We start from the raw sequence: 19603 nt of genomic DNA, 5'->3' as shown, positions 1-19603 counted from the left end.
CATTCAGAGGAACTTAACAAAGCAATAATTACATCAGCTATCATAATGATACATGAGTGTAATTAATGCAGACGGAATATTTATTCATATTTGGGTGTAAATATCGTACAATATTCAGAACATGCCCAATGAGGATTTTTATTTTGTTGTTTCATTTTCTTTTTGACTTTTGAAACATCAAATATCGGGCGGTACATGCAATAACTTTCAGCATGATTTTTCTTTGCTTATGCTTACACGTAATAACTCAAATTTGCTGGGGTCTTTAGACAACATTTCTGATTGCCACCAGCAAATTCATCTAGAACAGCCTTCTTAAAATTAGTTTAATTCTGTTTAACTTTCCTTGCATCAAATAGGTAAGTTTTAAAGATCCAATTATTTCACAGATTCCGTCATATTACTTTGGTTCGCCTTTTAAATCAATATTGATCATGTGACCGGATGTAAAATTGCACACAGTATGATTTAAAAAAGAGACTGCTTGTAAGAACATACTCTACAAGTCAATAATAAATGGATACTCACAAATATTCATATTTGTTGTCTTTATCTATCAGTCACTCTTTCGAACTTAGCATCATTTTATACTCGTTTTTAACCAGAAGTATGTTTATGTAATATACGTATGCGAACACACATTCATTTGAGGATATATATACCCATGCACCAGATGAAAGAAGACAGACATACAGACAGACAGACAGATAGGTGAGAGCCACAAATGTCCTACACAGGCATAGTGTGTCTAACATCGATATTTCTCCAAACTGTCTACTCTAAAATTTCCAACCGTTCAAGGAAATAAAATTAAAATAATCATCAAGGAGACTCGTACGTGCGCCTGTCTGTTCAAGCGTGGTTGACATTTGTGCATTTTGAAAAGAAACTTAAGTTATTTCATGAAAAATATAATGAACATTAATAGAAAAGCAACAGTCTAAATCAATAATAAAAAAAATTAAGAAGTTAGAATTTTTTTTCTCGTTGTCGTTCAACTTCCATTAACTGCTATAATTGAATCTGTACAAATTAAACATATTTTCATTATTCTTCAAGCGAGATAAATTGCAAGACCTTTTTACGCAGCGATACACTTTCGCACAATCAGATAATACAAACTAAAGCATAAGGTAGTAATGGAAAGATAATGAAGTTCTGAAATGGGCAGATAATATTTATTTGAAAGCTGGAAGAAGCGCAAGTTAGTGAGAAAAAAAAAGATGTAAAAAAAATTGATCAAATATTGATATAATTTCTTTTTAAAATAGTGAGATATCGATCCTGCTTGTATAATGTGAGCGGTCTGTCACATTTTCTTGATCTACATCTGCCATCTTAATTGATTGAACTATCCGGAAGTGAGTTGCACCGAGATGTCCTCTGGTGTTTTCAAGGGGAGATACTAACCGTGAAACCCCTATACAGGCAAGCTAGCGTCCGTACTCAGCGAATCGATTCGAGAATGGCGGAAACTAAGAAGACGATGTATTGGGTTGTACTTGCGTTGGAGACGAGGAGTGATGGCAGAGCAGCTACCAAAATAACCACGGTTATACTCCCAGAAGAGAATGATATTAGTTGGGAATTTGCCGATTCTTTTTCCTCGTCGCAAGAAATTGTACTGGCACCAACACCTTTACCACCGTCTCCTTCCTTACCTCGGATAGAGGATTTTAAACAGAGACAGAAAGAAGAATTAGAGGAAGTTTTACAATAGAGGAAAAAAGCAGAACAAGCATTTGTCATTCGACAGCAACAGCAAGAAGGGTAAAGAAGAAAACGAGAGGAAGACGAAGAGAAGAGAAAGTACGAAGGATAGAAAAGGACGGTGAAAGCCGAACGGCAACGGTGCCATTCATATTTTAAATTCCAATTGTCCCGCAAGAGCCCTCCACATGTTAAATTTTCCATTATCCCTATAAATGTTTTCACCCTTTTGAATGGTAAGTCCCATTGTTCCACAAGTGTGCCTCATTACTAATTACAACTACCGTACACTAAATTACACTCCTGTCATTGGTGCATTATTGGGGATTTGTTTTCCTCTGCTAGTTAGTAGAAATACTAAGTATATTTAAAGCAACAATAAAAAAAACAAAGCCACAAACAAAACTGATTTTGAATACATAACACACAAAGAAAGAAACTGTAAATAACAAATAGCTAATTGGTGAAAAATCTAAAAAACGTTTGATTGTAATGATCCTAATGATTCATTCCGAATATGCTATTCTCTTTCCGATGCTAATCGGATAACGTCGACTACCTGAAAGAGATTCAGATGATAGTGATACTTTGGCTGACGAATATGATAAGAATGCATTTGTGTAAAATGATAAGTGTTGAAAATAACACTAGACGACGTTTCAACAATCAATGAAATACCTGCTTTTTAATTGTTAATATTTATTCCTGCAAATTTGCAATGAAACTATTAAAAACGTCATTCAGTTTCAAGCATCAGAAATTTATTGTAAGTGGTGGTACATCGTCTAGGCAATGTCACTTCATGAAGCTATTCTGACATGAAACCAAAACGGACTTCGCAGTAGATTACAATGGCAAATATCTGCATGCGATGGAGAAGTTCAAAGAATGCGCCGATTGATAGCAGTAACACAAATTCCACATCAGCAATACAAGCTGATTAGGGCATCTGATGTTGAAATATAAATAGGGTGATAGGTCACAATAAATATACATTTGGGTAGCAAAACATAATTGTGTCTGCCACATCAATGGAATTGCAATTGATTCCATGAAGTGAAAATTTAAAACAGGAAAACAAAATGGAATACTTTGCGTTAAACAAAATTAATATTTACCCACCATATTGCTGGACCTGGCATTGTCGTGATGATACGAAGACCATTCCCAAAAGCCTGCAAAAAACATCCTCCCAGCATGGATATGCGTAGACCTGAAAGAGGACATGCAAATCTTGGACAGACTGTATTGATCATCGTCCTATTCTATAAAATGCACCCCTGAAGCTATTGGTTAATTTGACCTCATTGTTTATGTAGTTACTCTTCGTGCTACTTTTTACTTTTATTTTATATTATACTTACTTATTGTTTTATTAACTGAAATTTAAAGATAGAATATATATATATATATATATATATATATATATATATATATATATATATATATATATATATATATATACACATTAGTGTTTAAGAAACAATTTTATTCTTAGAGGGGTTTAATTTGTGATTTTGAGAAATATCGGGTCGAAACATCTGTTCTGAATTGGGAGAACAGTTTTTATCAGATTATGACTCTGGGCAGAAACACACGTGCTACGTTTGTAAAAGACCAATGATTATTGTGTTTACCTTTTACGTCCAGTACATACGCACATGGGATGACAAACAGCATGGTGCCAGTATTACCCAGGTTGACCATCAGGTTCACTGTGCTATCTTCCCATTCGTACACCGCCTTGGCAGACTGGGCGATTGGTCCCCACATCGCCCACACAGCGGTCTGCAGACATGACTCTACTGACAACACACATAAGACGTACCACTTCACCCAGCCTTTTCCTCCGTTAACTTGTTTCTCTGAGGACTTGTTTAGAAGGGGATCGTTGGACGACATTTTCAGTTCTCTTGCTTTAATAATTACGTCTCTTTGAGCAATTCACATGGCTTAAAGAGTTTAGGGTGAGAACAGCAAATAAGTTTTTAGTTCGTACTAAAAGGTATACTTTTTGTGCCTGCAAACCTAGAACAGTTAAAAAAGTGATATGAATATTCAATTTGCATCGTTCTTTTATTTTGTTTCTATTTCATTATACTGTGTGGATAATTTTATTTTGGATTTGACGTTGCCTAAAACCAAGTTCATTTTCTACCTGACCTGAATCAATGATTTTTTTTTTAAAATTCTGTAAACATCTAACACATAGCCAATATTTTCCCTATGAATATGGGTCAAGTATTAGAATTATTATATTTGCCTGAGTCAAGTATATTGTGTTTACCCTGTTCAAAAACAGACTTTCTAATGGTAACTAAGATTTTATATTTAATCATGCAGAACTGTTCAGCATTTCATTTGGGCTGGAATTTATTTAAATTCAAATTATTTATTCACTGGAAATACAAAGTCCTTATCAAAAATGACATTCTTGGAAATAGACACTTGAATATATAACGAAATTTTAAATAAAGATATTTTCTTGGTTTGTATTGTTGTGATTCCACAGTACGCTGTTTGCACATGACCACAATACGGGCCACCACAGACAAATCAATACTTGTAGCGTTGGATTTTTATTGGATTAACACTAAAGTTTATTCAGAGCGTTAATTATTAGAACTTTTGTCTATAATTCTAGGATTATTTGGAATATAATTTGCAATACCGTAAGTTCGTTGTATGGTTTTAACTTTTGATTGTAGGAAATAAATTATTTGTTTAATTTTACAAAATATGTTGTTTGTCACTCTTTTCTATTGCTTATTTAAAGAGCAAATAGTCGTAATAGAAAATTGGGGCTCATCCTTGGGATCTGAATTTCTCTAAACGTTTCGAGAATACTTTGTTCTTGAAGCTGAAATTCACTTTATTTTTGATTTTTTAAATCTCTGGCATTATTTCACAAGTTTGAAATGTTTAGAGATATCAACAAGCTTTTACAATGTCATTGAAAGTGGAGAACGTTATTTAGAATCCTACACAGGAAAGGTTGGGCCCCTTTTAAAAGGATGAATTACTCCAGCTTGCCAGATAATATGATATTTCAGAGACAAAGGCTTTATTAAGAAAGCAAGAAATAAAAATATTCGGGTCCAGAGTGGACTATAGTTGCAGAAAGAGGAGAGAGAGAGATGCAGATGCCGGGATAAAGAGAAAAGGAAGAAAGCGAATTTCAATTTAGAGCTGGCAAGTGAAAACCACATACTAGCTTTGCACATACGTACAGTGTTTGATGTTACTATTAGGTTACTATCCTCATTTAAAGAAAAAAGAAGTAGATAAATATTTTCCTAATTTAAAAACACTGCCAACTTTTGAAATGACAAGTATTGGCCTCATTTATTAAAAAGTACACCTTCTGGCAAAGCTTGTGGCATACACTTTGCTGTCAGAACAACAATGGGATGATAACGATCTAGTTAAGGAATGTATCTTGAAATATATGAGCTGGTACCCGAGGCTTATTGACAAAAGTTTAGGAACGGTAAAAAATACTGGACAAACTCATGTCGAGTTTGCAAGAGAAAAAGAGCAACTATTTGACAGGTGATGCTTAGCCACGAAAGTTGGTCAAGATTACAAAAATATCAGACAATTCATATTAGTTGAAGAGTTCAAAAATTGCTTCGATATTGACGTTAAAACTTGTGTTGATAAACATAAGGTCGAAACGCTGGAAAATGCGGCTGGTACAGATGACGAATATTCCTTAGCGCAAAAAGTTTATTTTGTCAGTAAGTCTTCAACTCATCAATCTTCTAGTAAAAAACATTTCAGTCTAATTCAAGCACTTCTTCACTTTGAACTGGCGCAACTTTGAGAAATCAAGTTTCTGATAAGAGGGATCAGATGTCCTTAGCTATTCCTATGTGTACCTATTGCACAAAGAAAGGGCACAATGTTTTTGATTGCTACAAATAGAAAAATAAGCAACGAAGTAAAGACAGACCTATTCCAAGTGCTATTATTTCTACGAGGTCAAGGTCACGGTTATATATTGAAAGCAGTACATTTGATGTATGGAAAATTGTGAACCATTCATTTCGAAAGATTAATATCACTCACGGATGATTCGGCCAATCCTATCCCTATTAAAGATTTAAGCGATACATGAGCTTCTCAGAGTCTTTTATTATCAGTACTTTGCATGTTTCTGGGCAGTCTTCTTCTAAAGAACGTGTTCTTATTCAGGCAGCAGAGCATGTCTTTGTGAATGTTTTTCTCCATTTTGAAAATATGTCAATATAATTTAGTCTCAGGACCAGTGACAGTCGGACCAGTGTAGTCTTTACCCATCGAGAGTATTCATTTATTACTAGGCAGTGGCCTATCTGGAGATAAGGTTTTAGTTAATTCACTTGTAAGTGACGCCATGTTTTGATCAGAACGTTAATTCTATTGAAAAAGAATTCCCTGATTTATACCCAGCTTGTACAGTTACTAGAGCTATTGAGAATGATGTTGATCAGGAAATCACTCCTTTAGCTGGTACATGTATTGGTCAGGCTTTTGATAAGGTCACGTTTGCTCCTCGTTTGGATCAAAATCAAAGGGTTTTGATCACAGTGATATTGTACCTACACATTGTCTCTATTTTAATCAGTATGATCAAAGACAATCACATGTCGTCGAAGGGGTAAAAAATCTTCAGATCTTTTGTTTTTGGCAGAGTGCTATTAGCAAAGCGGAAGCCGCAGAAGTACATGTTTGTTATTTTGTTAAAAATGGGGTCCTTATGAGAAAAGGGAGACCACCGGATGTACTGCTGGTGACGAGTGATCAGTGGGCTGTAAAATTGTAATTAGCAAGTCAAATAAAGAGGGAATTCTTAATGTATCAGATGAAACCCCTTTGGCTGGTCATTTAGGGATCAGTAAGTTTCATCACAAGGTCTTGAATCACTTTTCTTGGCCATAAGTTAAAACTGACATTTGTAAATACTGAAGATCTTGTCAGATGTGTCAAATGGTAGAAACATCCAATCAGAAGAATCTAAGGATCATTTACAACCTATTCCTGCATTTGATGAACTAATTAGCAGAATAATGACAGACTGTGTCGGTCCCTTACCTAAGACCAGGTCAGGCAACCAAGACTTGTTGACGATAATGTGTGCGTCTGCAAGTTTCCCAGAATTCCTTCAAGGAATGATAAAACTACACCAAAAGTAAAAGCTTTGATACAAATTTTTTAATCAGTTTTCCTAGGCAGATTTATACAATGTGATCAAGGGTCAGATTTTATGTCTGGAATTTTACAGCAAGTTATGCATCAATTAGGCATCAACAATTCAAGTCATACATAAACTTAAGGTACGATTGAACTAAAATGGAGAGAAAGTTTCAGTCTATTCATAGACTTCATAGACTTGCAGCGTTGGATTTATTTTGGATTGCAACCAAATTTTATTCAGAAATTTAATGATTCAAACCTTTGTCTGAAATTCTAGGATTACTTGGGATTTAATTCGTAGTACCATAACGTTTATGTTGTTCACTTTGCATTCTAGGGAAATAAATTATTTGTTGAAATATACAAAACTTGTTACATCTCACTCTATTCTATTTCTTATTTTAAGACCATAGAGTTGTAATAAAAGTCAAAATTTTACGAGTCTATTCTCTTAAAATAAGTAATAAAAGTTCTAAATAGACTTTTGTTGAAATTAAAATTAAATCCAACGCTGAATGTGTTTTGGGGCATGTGGCAGCCTGTATCGTGTTGCTGTAACAACAGTCTTTTGTTGAAACACAGTAATATAATTCCAGGTTCGTAGCCACTATAACTCACAGTGCATGTCTCTGTGAAGAAAAATATTTTTTTTATTGAGCACTCTATTATATTTCCAGAGAAAAAATCACTGAATTAAATAATTGGGAGAAATAAATTCCATCATAAATGAACGTTTGGACACAACAATAATACAAATAAATTCTGCTAGGTCTCTAAGCACGACTCAGTAATCTTTCCAGTAACAAAATTATTTACTTTTTCTACTTCACCTCAGGTCACAATTAGCATTTTTTAAATTATAATACCATAACCTAATGCAAAATAACTTTCTAAAAGGTTGATAATGTTTGCAAGATAAGATTTTATTTATAATTAGATATCCATTACGAAAACTATCAGGTATAACAGGTAAATTGTAGTGGAATTCAAATAACCTAGATCATGACCCAAATGAAAATATTTACTTCTATTAATAATGACCCTGATATTAAAACCATACATATAGAGAATATTTTAGCTATGTATTAGTTATCTACGGAATAAAATAAAAAACCAAAATTTAGGTCAAGTAGAAAATAAACTTGATTTTGGACAAGGTTGAGTCCAACATGCAGTGTTACATTACAATAGAATAGAGTGAAATAAAAACTAACAAACAATGTGAATAAAATATATATGATAACAGGTAAATCGTTGTTGTGACACAAAGCCTGGAATTCTTTACAACACTTTTTGTAGTCTGCGAATTCCTAGAGTCCAACAATTACTTGATCTCTCCATATATCACAGTTCCTTTAAGTATTAAAAAGGTAACTTTTTTAATTCAAGAAGTGCATCCAAAAATATTTCATTTCATATTCCTCATTATAGCAAGCTTCCAAGAGGACGAGGAAACTATTTCAAGGGCCCAGCACGCTTTCCAATTTTGCTCAATATATATTAGACCCTGCTGACATCATTTGTTGCAAAGAGGGCATCCAATGTTACAGAGACTGCCGTCACCATGGCGCGGTGATGGCCCACAATTTCTGAAGATACGATGGACAATTTCTTCTGAAATAAGATTCCGAATAAGGCACCAAATGCATCCAAGTCACCATGAACGGAGCCAAAATCATATGCATGACGGTGGTTTGGAATGACAGGATGGCTAAAGAGTATTTCGACGCTTTTCAATACCGAGTCCAATCAACATGCTGTCTTCCCGAATTTGCCTGAGATTCAATATTACGATTCCGTCAATATGTACAACGAACAACGAAAACACTTCTACGCTTGGTACCTTTCTCACGCTTCCAACTTCTTCGACTTTCAGGAAGAAATATTGTTGATGATCCGATGTTGGTATTTTATGCAATTGGTGTGAAAAATTATCGAGTCTTTGAAGGAAATGTCCACCATCTCTAAAGCGTCGTCCTTCATGCCCGAGAACACGCTAACCATCATATCCTCTCACACTGCCCAGTTCATCAGCAGTCGATAGTCTCTCAAAGCTCTGCGTTGGTTACATTACTTGTGCAAAAGGGAAGACAAATGGATCTAACATGCCAAATATAGAGGAGTGGGCAGGGCGAAAATAAAATTGGAAGTCATTCTGTGGATGTTTGGGATTTAGAAGAACCCAAAATCGACTACGAATGTTATGAAAGCCTTGTCACGGATGCCGTACCTGTTACTCTCAAGGACACAAGAAAATTAATTCTCAGACTTCTTCATGGAAAATTGTACGAGAAAACCTTCCAACGAGGCCTTAAGTTAAAACAACAAGGATACTGAGTGGTAGGAGTTTGTACCACGAGTACAATCGATGTTTCCAGACCCATCCCGAATTTATACGCATTGGCGAAAGTTACGACGTGGTAGAAATCAAATGCATCGATGTGTGTTCCTTGTGTCCTTGGGTGTGCAAATATGGTGGGTTACGTCCAAGACACTCCGAAATGCTCACAGAACACATCGACGTGCAATATATTTGCTTATACGAAGGGCTTTTTAAAAGCAAAGTATTAACTTTTGCCGACTTGTACCATCCTGTTTTACCACACCATTTACAATAAATATTAATGTTTGGTTTGCGCCTTAGCTGTGCCGAAACCTTTAACAAAGACCAACCTTATCATTACACCGCTTACAAAGAAACGTAGGTGAGCGTTGAATTGTTTCATGATCTGGATCTGGGATAACGCTTGTTAAAAGTTTACGAAATTTACTACTTTTCAAACACAGCACTCAACCAAAAGGACGATGATTTCCATAAAGGCATTTTCTCGGGCTACGTCGACGGATTAAAACAAGAAATCAGCGGCTATCCCTCCTGGTGTTAGACTCCAGAAGACCAAGCAGCATTCAGAGAACAGTACCGTTCCATCATCCATATATACCACATTGAAAAGAACGAAGGAAGAGGCTCGTTTGCCAAAGTTATGGTCAATTAATTGTTGGGAAATTTAGCACAGCGTCCGTGCTTATCCAAGACGCAGTACTGTCAGATCCAAGCGGTTACTTTGAACTTGTGGACGACAAAGGAAAAATAATAAAACATGTGTAAATTGCTCGTAAAGATCTAATCTTGGTCAATTACGAAGAAGAGCTTGTTTGTTGAACCTCCTGACGAGTTTGGACACGCCATCATTGCAGCCTAAGTAATAGACAATGCTCGCTTAAAAGTTTACAAAGCCGTAGACCTTTTAAGAGATCCAGTCCTGTGCTTTGACACGGACAGTTTAATCTAATCCTTCGACGTGATAGTCTTACCCAAACAGCGATTTGGACTGTATAGGTGCAATGACGGACGAGCAAATGATCCCGAATTTGGATAGCGGCGGTCCCAAACTTTTACGGATACGAATACCGGGACCGAGGGGATAAATGCACACCAATTGCAAATGCAAACGATTGCACTGATTAATAGATCGAGTGAAGCACTGAATTTTGATCTGCTGAAAGAAGCTCTACAGTCTGGAGAGGATCCACATTCCATGACGAAGGTCACCAAGAATGATGATGATGATGATGTCAATGACTTCGACACAACAAGGATGCGATGGATCCCACTAAGGACTCCAAGTTCAAAGACTGCAAATTTCCTATGTTCTTGTCTACTGTTGTGACTTTGCTATTCGATTGAATACATACAAAATGACCTAAGGATAGGAAAGGATCACCCACTCCCAATGTATTAGGTAGAGCTGGCTTTGTCTTCTTTGGGGAAAGAGATAAAATCATGTGTTTCAGTTCTGATTTTTCACTTCACTAAAGGGAGAATAAAGATTCGGCTCACCTGGAACATGCTAGATGTTCTTTACAGAGTCAGTGTCTCAAATTAGGTTCACTAGTTTAATGAAAAAATACTTGTGTAACCCTTGTCTCTACATATGTGAGTGTTTGTGTATTGCACAATGTCTAAGAGAGAAACTTTGTTGCCAGTTTAAAAATGCGAACTAACAACGTTACAGTTCAGTTTTTCTTGTGGTTAAAAACCTCAAACAAAACGGAGCAGGATACGATGTATGATTGCGAATTCCGACTAGGCTGTCTGCATTATTTTGCCACACTGCCTGCCCTATATTTAGAAAAACACAATACACAACTAATGGTAAGTGACCTCACTGGCTAACCAATATTTTTGCCATGTTAACTTCAAAGCGGCTTCAGTTGCTATTCGAAAAGTGTCGAGATTTCTGCATCTAACCGTTAGTCACATTGCAAAAGACAAAATTAACTCACAAACAATCGTACAATTTATGATCAACGGAAAATGTTTCAGTCTTATTGCAAACAAAAACGATCACAGAATGTTTGGATGTGATAGTTTGTGAAAAATTTACATCGACGTTTTCGAAAGAAAGATTTTAGTAGACTATGGATATAGTTCCCTCCTGTGATATTTTACAAAAAAGGTGGATTTTTAAAGCATGGAATGTGCCCCATTCAAATGTTACGTGTTTAGGGTCTCATAAACAGTAACATGAAAAAGGTGAAGACAACAAGCTTTGTAAAAGTTAACAAAACTTTTATTTCCCTAGAAAAACAAGGTAAAAATAAGAATAAGAACTGACAGTTTAAGATTCAAATCCAAAAATAATCCAAGAATTAAACATTAGAAGTCCGAGTAATAGAATGTTCTAATGAATTTGAGTTCGAGTCCCTACGAAAATCCAAAATGGAAAGATATAACGTATACTGCAGTAAGTATTGTACTGAAGTGTCAACAGTTACTTATTGAACCACAGAGAAGAATATTCCGGTGTTTGAATCCTGTCAATCTCGATAACTATCTCTGTCCAAGAATTAATTTCGAGCACAAGTATTTCAAGATTTCAAGGAAAAATAATCTCTTAGAATCCAAATAATTTAAAGAAACATTAAAATAACACTCCAACCGGTCACAACAGAAAAAACACCTTGACGTCTAAGTGTTTAAAAGCCCAACTGAAACTATCTCCCAAAGCATCACTATTAAATCTGGCTACTGCGCAAAATCATCCCGTAAAACCAGAATTTCGAAATAATTGCTACATGTTTAAAAAACAACGCAGAAGCTATTTACATGTCTGAAGTCATATATTCCCAGTACATCTTCGATTTCACACTAAGAAAGAATTTAACAAAAAGTTGTTTACTTAATATCATGAAATAAGGCCAGGAACTAGGCCAGATTTATGTACACAGTTCTAATATTAGGTTTTCGAAAAACTGAACTGAATTTCTGGAAAATATCAAATCCAGTAAATACATTTACATTACAATATCATGTAATGGAATAAAAAATAAGAGCAATTTAAAACAAACAAACAAACAATTAAATTAAATACAATATAAACTAATCAAATATACATAACACAAACATCATGAGAACGAAGATTTTAGTTTTAAATGATTTGTGAATCACAGAATAGTATGATACCTCTTTTCAAAGATATGTGAGTGGCCTTGAAAATGGCTTTTGAGCGTTTGTGTTTTGACAGCCTAATGGACTTGACCTGATGTGCTTTAACGGTCTCAAGCCCTTACCACGTTCAAGTCCTACTTTTTCTCCTCCTGCTATTGATGATGTTGTAGTGGTAAGTCGTTTCTTGCATCCCAATGGTAGTGGTATCTGGGTTGAAGTGTTTGGTACGTGAAGGTCTCTTTCTCTTGGGTCGAGTTAAAGACATTTTGCACATTTGTCTCATATACATTGACTGCCAAATGTCTTGTATCATAAATAGCTTTTGGTTTTTACAGTCATTCTTCTGTCCTGATCCTTCACACATTTTCTCTGCTCTTCTTCTTCTCTTCGTTTTCTTATTTCCTTTTCGTGCTGTTGCTCCATAGTCAATGCTTGTTCTGCTTCTTCTGCACGAGCACCCCAATACATCGTCTTAATGGTTTTCAGGCATACATATTGCATTGATCAACTGAGCACCTATATACAGCATGTGACGTCACGGGTCGCTCTCTAATGATTGGATGAAAGACTCTCCGCTTTAACTGGATTTCGTAACGCGAGTTTGGATTGGAAAAATATATTAATCCGTTTGATTCTGACCTTAGGATGTAAATACAGGCGACTAGTTGCATGGTTTCAACATAGGACAAGATCACTCTGAACAACATACACATATAACGGCACACCACAAGAAGTGTAATCAGCCAGACATTATTTAACAACATGATCACTGACTTGGGAAAAACACCTTGCCTTAACACAATTTGCCGATAACAGCGGCATATGGGAAGCGGGGACGCCCACAAGCAAAGGTATAACGCGACATCTACTAAAAGGGCTAAACGAGATAGGAAAATGGGGAGATAAGTGAGAATATAAACTGGCACCAATAAAGACCATTGGCATAGTGTTAAATCTGCTGGCAAAAACCAACCACCCCTATCAAAACTAACTCTCAACGGAATACCTGTAAAGTTTTAAAAGTAACTTTCTTAGGAATGATTCTCGATGAATAACTCTCGTGGACAGCCCACATCAACGAACCCGTGAAACTGTGCAGTCGGGATATCAACTTGTTCCACAATCTTAGAGGCACCAGCTCTGGAGCTGACCAAGGGACACTCACGACTCTTTACAGGGCTCTAATAAGAGCGAAACTTAACTACGACTGTCAAGTATGTGGATCCAAAAGTACTACATTACTTCATAAATTAAATATAGTCCAATCCAAAGCGCAAGGCGTGTACTACAGAGTACTTAACGGCACGCCAACACAAGAAATTAAAATGCTAACTGGAGAATCCCCACTAGAACTAAGGCGAAATGATCCTTCGGTACTTTACTAGAGTGTCAGTTCATGACAATAACCACCTCACACTAAAGCCCTTGCAAAGTGTAACAAGCCATTCTGCAAAAGAATGATAAGTAAAATACCTTGCGGAAAATAAAGGCGAACATTAGAAAAGAATTATAAATCCCAGAAACTAAACCAGAAAAAATAATATCAAGACCCACCCATGGACCTGCCCAACGCCTCAAATTCATTTCAAACTCCGAGAACTAGGAAGCAAACAAGACGACCTGGTAGGCGTAAGAGCAACATTTCTAAAATACATAGATCACAAGTACGATAACTACACGAAAATCTAGATAGACAGATCGAAAACCGACAGCACAAAATAAAACAGCCATAGGTATAGTCATCCCCCAATTAGGCATCGCATTTGGACAAAGACTAACGGACGAATGCGCCGTTTATAATATAGAATTCAAAGCGATGATATCGGCGCTAACCCTCATCAAAGCAAAACCAATACCAAAAGCAGTATTGCTGAGTGACTCGTTCAGTGTCCTCCAAACCTTGTCATCCGACCAGTAAAAGGGTAGACGAAATATGATTAACTACCCAAGATCGTTACTGAAACTAATAGAGCTAACCGATTAAAAAGTAGAATTTGTATGGCTTTCCTCCCACATTCAAATTCCAGGAAACGAAAAAGCAGATGCAGAAGCGAGAAACAATCTCAATGATCCCATAATCAAACATCTCGCTTACAGCGTCACTGAATGAAAAAAACAGTATCATCCGGAATAAAATAAATGCAATATGGCAAGACCAATGGGCTAAAGTCGACCATAAGTAAACAATCGCACAATATGGAAAAGAAAGCAATTAGAAAGCAGAAAGTACTCAACTTTCAAAACTCCATGCGATGCAACTATAATAAATATGATAATGATAGGTAGAGTCATAAAAGAACATAAGAACGTAAGAACATATAAAGAAGAGAAAGAAAACAACAAGGAAACAGTACAGAACAAGGAAATTAGCGGACACTGAGGGGGAAAGCAATAAAACAGAGAAGCAACTGCCAGCCATAACAATGAAAATAACCTACCCAGAAAACTTCCACACAGAAAAGAAATTGCCATCCACAAATAAATAAAAGTAAAAGCCAACGCCCAAACCTGAAAACTCATCCGTCCTCCAACACCCCCGCCCACAAGAATAAACACAAGAGTATAGCACACCACCAGTATGACACAGACAATACATATACATCTATAACTGACACACAGTACAGTACACGCCTAGCTCGCACTCCCGCGCAACCTTCCCCCCCCCCAAAAAAAAAAAAAACCAAAACATAAAATAATTATTACATAGGGATTTCATTCGGACCCAAGAAAGCCCTCTTTAGAATACAACCTGTGTGGTGGCCCTGAAAAGGCATCGATCGGTGTTGTTACAAACTCACGGTTCTGAAACATCCGGATTAAGGTCGTAAAAGTCAACGCCTGTTGCAAGCCAATACAATTCGGCGAACCTCTCGGAAAGTTATAGTACAAGGAAAACTGTAACTATAAGAAGGTAGGAAAATTAACATCTCTGTTCGACTCGGATGTGACATATATTTGGCGTTATGCTAGGGAGTGGTCGGCACACAATAGGAGACTGGACATAGATTCGGAACAAACTTGTCTGACTTGAAGTTGCTGCTTGTGTACAAGGTCAAAGCCTTGGTCAGAAGAAGACCGTCCGTGACATTCCGGACAGACCTTCAGTGACATTCCGGACATTCCGGACGCTCTAGCTTTCTGTGGCTTGCTTGGGTGGCATGGAATAACGGATAATCGAGCAAATTAAATAGGATGCAAACGAGTGCAAACTTACGAGTCGTGCATGCTTAAGGTGTTATGTGTTTAGGGTCTTAAAAAACGTAACCGAAAAGGGTGGAGACAAAAGCTTTTTAAAATTTAACAAATAATTTATTCCCCTAGAGAAACAAGGTAAAAATGAGAAAACGAACTTAAGTTTTATGAATCAAATCCAAAATTAATCCAAGAATTAAGAAATAGAAGTCATATTATTAAAAAGTTCTAAATGAATCTGAGTTCTAGTCACGATGAAAACCAAAATAGAAGGTGATGACGTCTGTTGCAACCTTCAAAGTGATGTTGTGTCAACAGTTCCTTGTTGAATCACAGAAAAAAATTAATCCAGTTTTGAATTCCGAATAAATTTCAATTAATGTCTTTGTCCAGGAATTCTGACTGAGCACTTATATATTTCCAGATAAAAGAATCACTCGTATTCGATAAATAAAATTTCAACTCAACCTGGTCACAACAAAGCACCTTTAAGTGTCAATGGTTTAAAGCCCGAATGTCCAAATTATATCCAGAAAACAGTTATACACTAATTTAAGATGTAAAACAGATTCCCGTATAAGGGTCAATGGTCACCTTTCCAGAGCAAAATAGAAGCTTTTTACATGCCTAACATCACGTACTCCCACTATGGCCTTAACTGAAATCAATGGTTCTTACCCTGGGAAAGAATTAAAAAATTAAAGAAAGTTTGTTTACCAGAACTGCCACTGTTTCTGAATCAAGGTTAGGAACTAGGTTAGCATTAGATGCAATGTCTCTATAAAGTTGTTTATGTCCACACAAAAAAAGAAATCAGTCAGAACTGAACTCTATTCTAGACAATATCAAATCCAGTAAACAAAGTTACCTTATAATAGCTTGTAATGGAATTTTAAAAAATTAAAACTAAGAAACAAATAATTAAATTACGTATATATAACAAAAGGACAATATACGACTATAATCCAAAACGAACGAACGGACGCATGGTTTAGCCATCGCCATATTTCATCCCATTCTCTTTTTGGAGGCGAACGGAGAGGACCTTTTTATGGGAAAACAAAGGAAACAAAGTAACAAAGTTAAAGTTTAAAGATAATATAATTGTATGGTATTTACGGTTATTTCTATATTTGGTTTTAATCAAATTAAGTTTTATCTGCACTTCCTCCAAAGTATCTAAAATGTAATAGTACAACTGTATTCTCATAAACATGTAGTGAAAAATACACAAACAGCAAACAAAACAGATTAAGATCATAGTAAGAAAAATACAAAGTTACAAATTGCATAAGATATTTTAAGTGAAAACAGGTATCAACACAAATATATTTATTTATATCCGGTTATCCTACCCTCACCTTCAATCAAACCTACGTTGGACTTGCATCTCATGTTAGGTATTTAGAACTAGCTGGCATAACAATACAACTACATGCAAAGTAAAACAACAATTAAGTATCTCTAACAGATAGTTTGAACAAACCACTAATAAATCCTACTATGAAACTTAATCAAATGGACACTAACAAGGCTAACATCAAGGCACCTAGGAGCTACACCAGTTACCACCAAACGAACTTCATTTGGATCAAAAATTCGGATGAACTCAGAATATTTGACTTTGAAGCAGTCACTCCACGCGGACCACCAACCCCGCAACGAAACATGCCCTGAACCCACTTCTGGAATCCAAATAAAAATTCTATTCCGAATGTGACTGACATGAACAATTTTACCTAACATACTTGAATCAACAGAATCCCTATTGGCAATGAACAAACGCAAGGCAGGCATGGGCACGCAAACGGAAAACCCGGCCACAAATAATTTTTTTTTTACTCTAACCGAGTCCACCAAAACATGCAATTCAAGGATTTCAAACGGACGAAACTTTGGTTAATGATAAACAACTCCGAAATTGATGTGCTATCACTGACAAAATAAGTCAAAATACCAACCGACCTGAACAAGACCATGATACTAATTCCACTCACACAACCACAAAGGATATCTCGCAAAATAACCACACAAAAAATAACAGTAGCAGGAACACTATTGACCCCAAAAACAAGAAAATTAAAATTCCATGGATTATCCCTCACCAAGGATACAACAAGCCGGCAACACTCGCCAACAGAAGTCACAAAGATACCTACAAAACATGCTAATGACTAATCTAACCAATTGAACCAAACAAAGGAGACCTTCAAAAAGGGGAACAACTCCACCCAACAAGACAAACCATACCCAATGCTCCCAATACATTTGACCCTTTTTGTCGTAGGAGTGGACTCATTAGTTAACGATCTAACATATAAGAGCGTGGCAAGAGAACTAATTAGACCGCACCAGGAAAAGTTCTCTATTAAGTAAAACAGGAACGGACGCATAATTATCAAATGCACAAACATAGAGACATATTGCCAAAATTTTGGAAATTGAGTCAATGGGACCAATAAAGATGAAGATAAAGAAACACAACAAAACCAAGTCCCACAAGAGTACAAATCCTCACAGACCGCACAATCAAGGATTTATTTATCTAATGATATTAACAAAATACTTGAATATGTAAGGATAATAGGACAGGACATGGGAAAGATAGGACCGCTGTGGTACTATTTATGAAGGGCGACACACGCCAAGTCATCCAAGTAGCAGAAAGGGTTGAACCCAACCAAGTACATACTTTCAAACACAAACCTAGATTCTGCAGACACTTCAAATATGAGTCATTTCTCCTGTAGCTGCAGAAATCTATTCTAGTGCGATCAATGTGAATTGCATCAACCCAAAAGGAAATTCTGCAGCCCCACGTACCAGTGGTGTACAAAAAGTAGTGGCAACCATAAACCAACAACCATAAACCAACAGCCCAGAATGTCCCAGGGCCCTAATAATTACATATATGGTCACGTTGTGGCTGAATTGTAGACAGGCCAAGTCAACGACCCATAAAAGTATTCCAAACAATTACTAAGATTTGATAGGGATAATTACAGAATCAAAATAATAACCAAAATATTTAATAAAATAAAATACTACACCCATTTAGCGTAAGCAGTAAAATGGATACCTGTACGCAATTAAAGTTTAAGGTAATAGCAAAATGGAAACCCAGGAAGAGATAGTTATCTGGCAATGGAACGCGCCGACAAACACAATAATAAAAGCTAAATAATAAATAACAGAATCAGCCAGAAAATCGGATGTGTTACGTGTTCAGTAAACCCACCTGAATGACAAAAGTGCAATTATCATTGATCATGTTTATGCTAAAAAACATGACAACATATGTAAAACTAATGTGCTAGCATATGCATTGAGTGACCACTATCCAGTCTGTATATCTAGACGTGTTCCCAAATGATCTAAAGATGGTCAGCACATTGAAATTCGAGAAAGGGACTTTAAGCAGTTTGATGAGGAAAAGTTCTTAAATGATTTAATATGGAAACCCAACCACTCAGTCTGCAAAATATCTGATGCCAACACTGCCTTCGGCACATAGTTTCAGCTATTAAATGCTGCCTTAAACAAGCATGTCCCAATTAAAACAAAAAGAGATCAACGCCAAATTATACCCAAGTGGATTGTACCTGAGATCAGTGAGGCTAGGCACCTAAGAGATAATGTCAACAAAACACGACATGAAAAGCTATAGAAGTTGGAGGAATAAAGCTAAGCATCTGAGAGATAAAGCAAAATATGACTACTACAAACAGGTTATTGATGATAGTAAGAGTACTAAGACATAGTGGAAGTAACTAAACTAGCTGACTTCACCCAAAAACAGTTGTTTTCTCCCTAGACTTAAACAAAAAATAATATAACAACATCTGTACAAGATATTCTTGAAATGTTCAATAATTTCTTCGGAAGCCTCTCTAGTAACTGTATTTAGAAACATCCCAATTACACTTGATGTTCTTCTGTCATTTAGAAGAACTTAAATTCTTCATGATAATTAATTTTCAATAGCTAATGTTAGTGAAGCAAATGTTTTTGATTATGCTAATTATGGTGAATATTAATAAATCCTATTGGTCCACGAATTCTTACACTTGC

The 19603-nt window shown here is 36.1% G+C and overlaps 1 protein-coding gene across 1 annotated transcript in view; it reads right to left on the bottom strand.

The window, feature by feature from the left end:
* Positions 1–3682, bottom strand: part of LOC149799014 (solute carrier family 49 member 4 homolog) — a 39504-nt gene extending 35822 nt beyond the window's left edge. Inside the window, exons 1-2 of the mRNA XM_089958119.1 lie at positions 3348–3682; positions 2833–2923 (exon numbers count right to left, since the gene is read on the bottom strand). Coding sequence (XP_089814245.1) covers positions 2833–2923; positions 3348–3612 — 356 coding nt within the window. The 5' untranslated portion in view covers positions 3613–3682. The remainder of the gene's footprint in view (positions 1–2832; positions 2924–3347) is intronic.
* Positions 3683–19603: the final 15921 nt, after the last annotated feature.

Source organism: Sinohyriopsis cumingii, chromosome 5 (genome assembly GCF_028554795.1).
Source record: "Sinohyriopsis cumingii isolate HCF-2022 chromosome 5, ASM2855479v2, whole genome shotgun sequence".
Taxonomy (NCBI): Eukaryota; Metazoa; Mollusca; class Bivalvia; order Unionida; family Unionidae; genus Sinohyriopsis; species Sinohyriopsis cumingii.
Note: the sequence above shows the minus strand (reverse complement) of the source record. Positions and strands in the feature narration are given on the sequence as shown.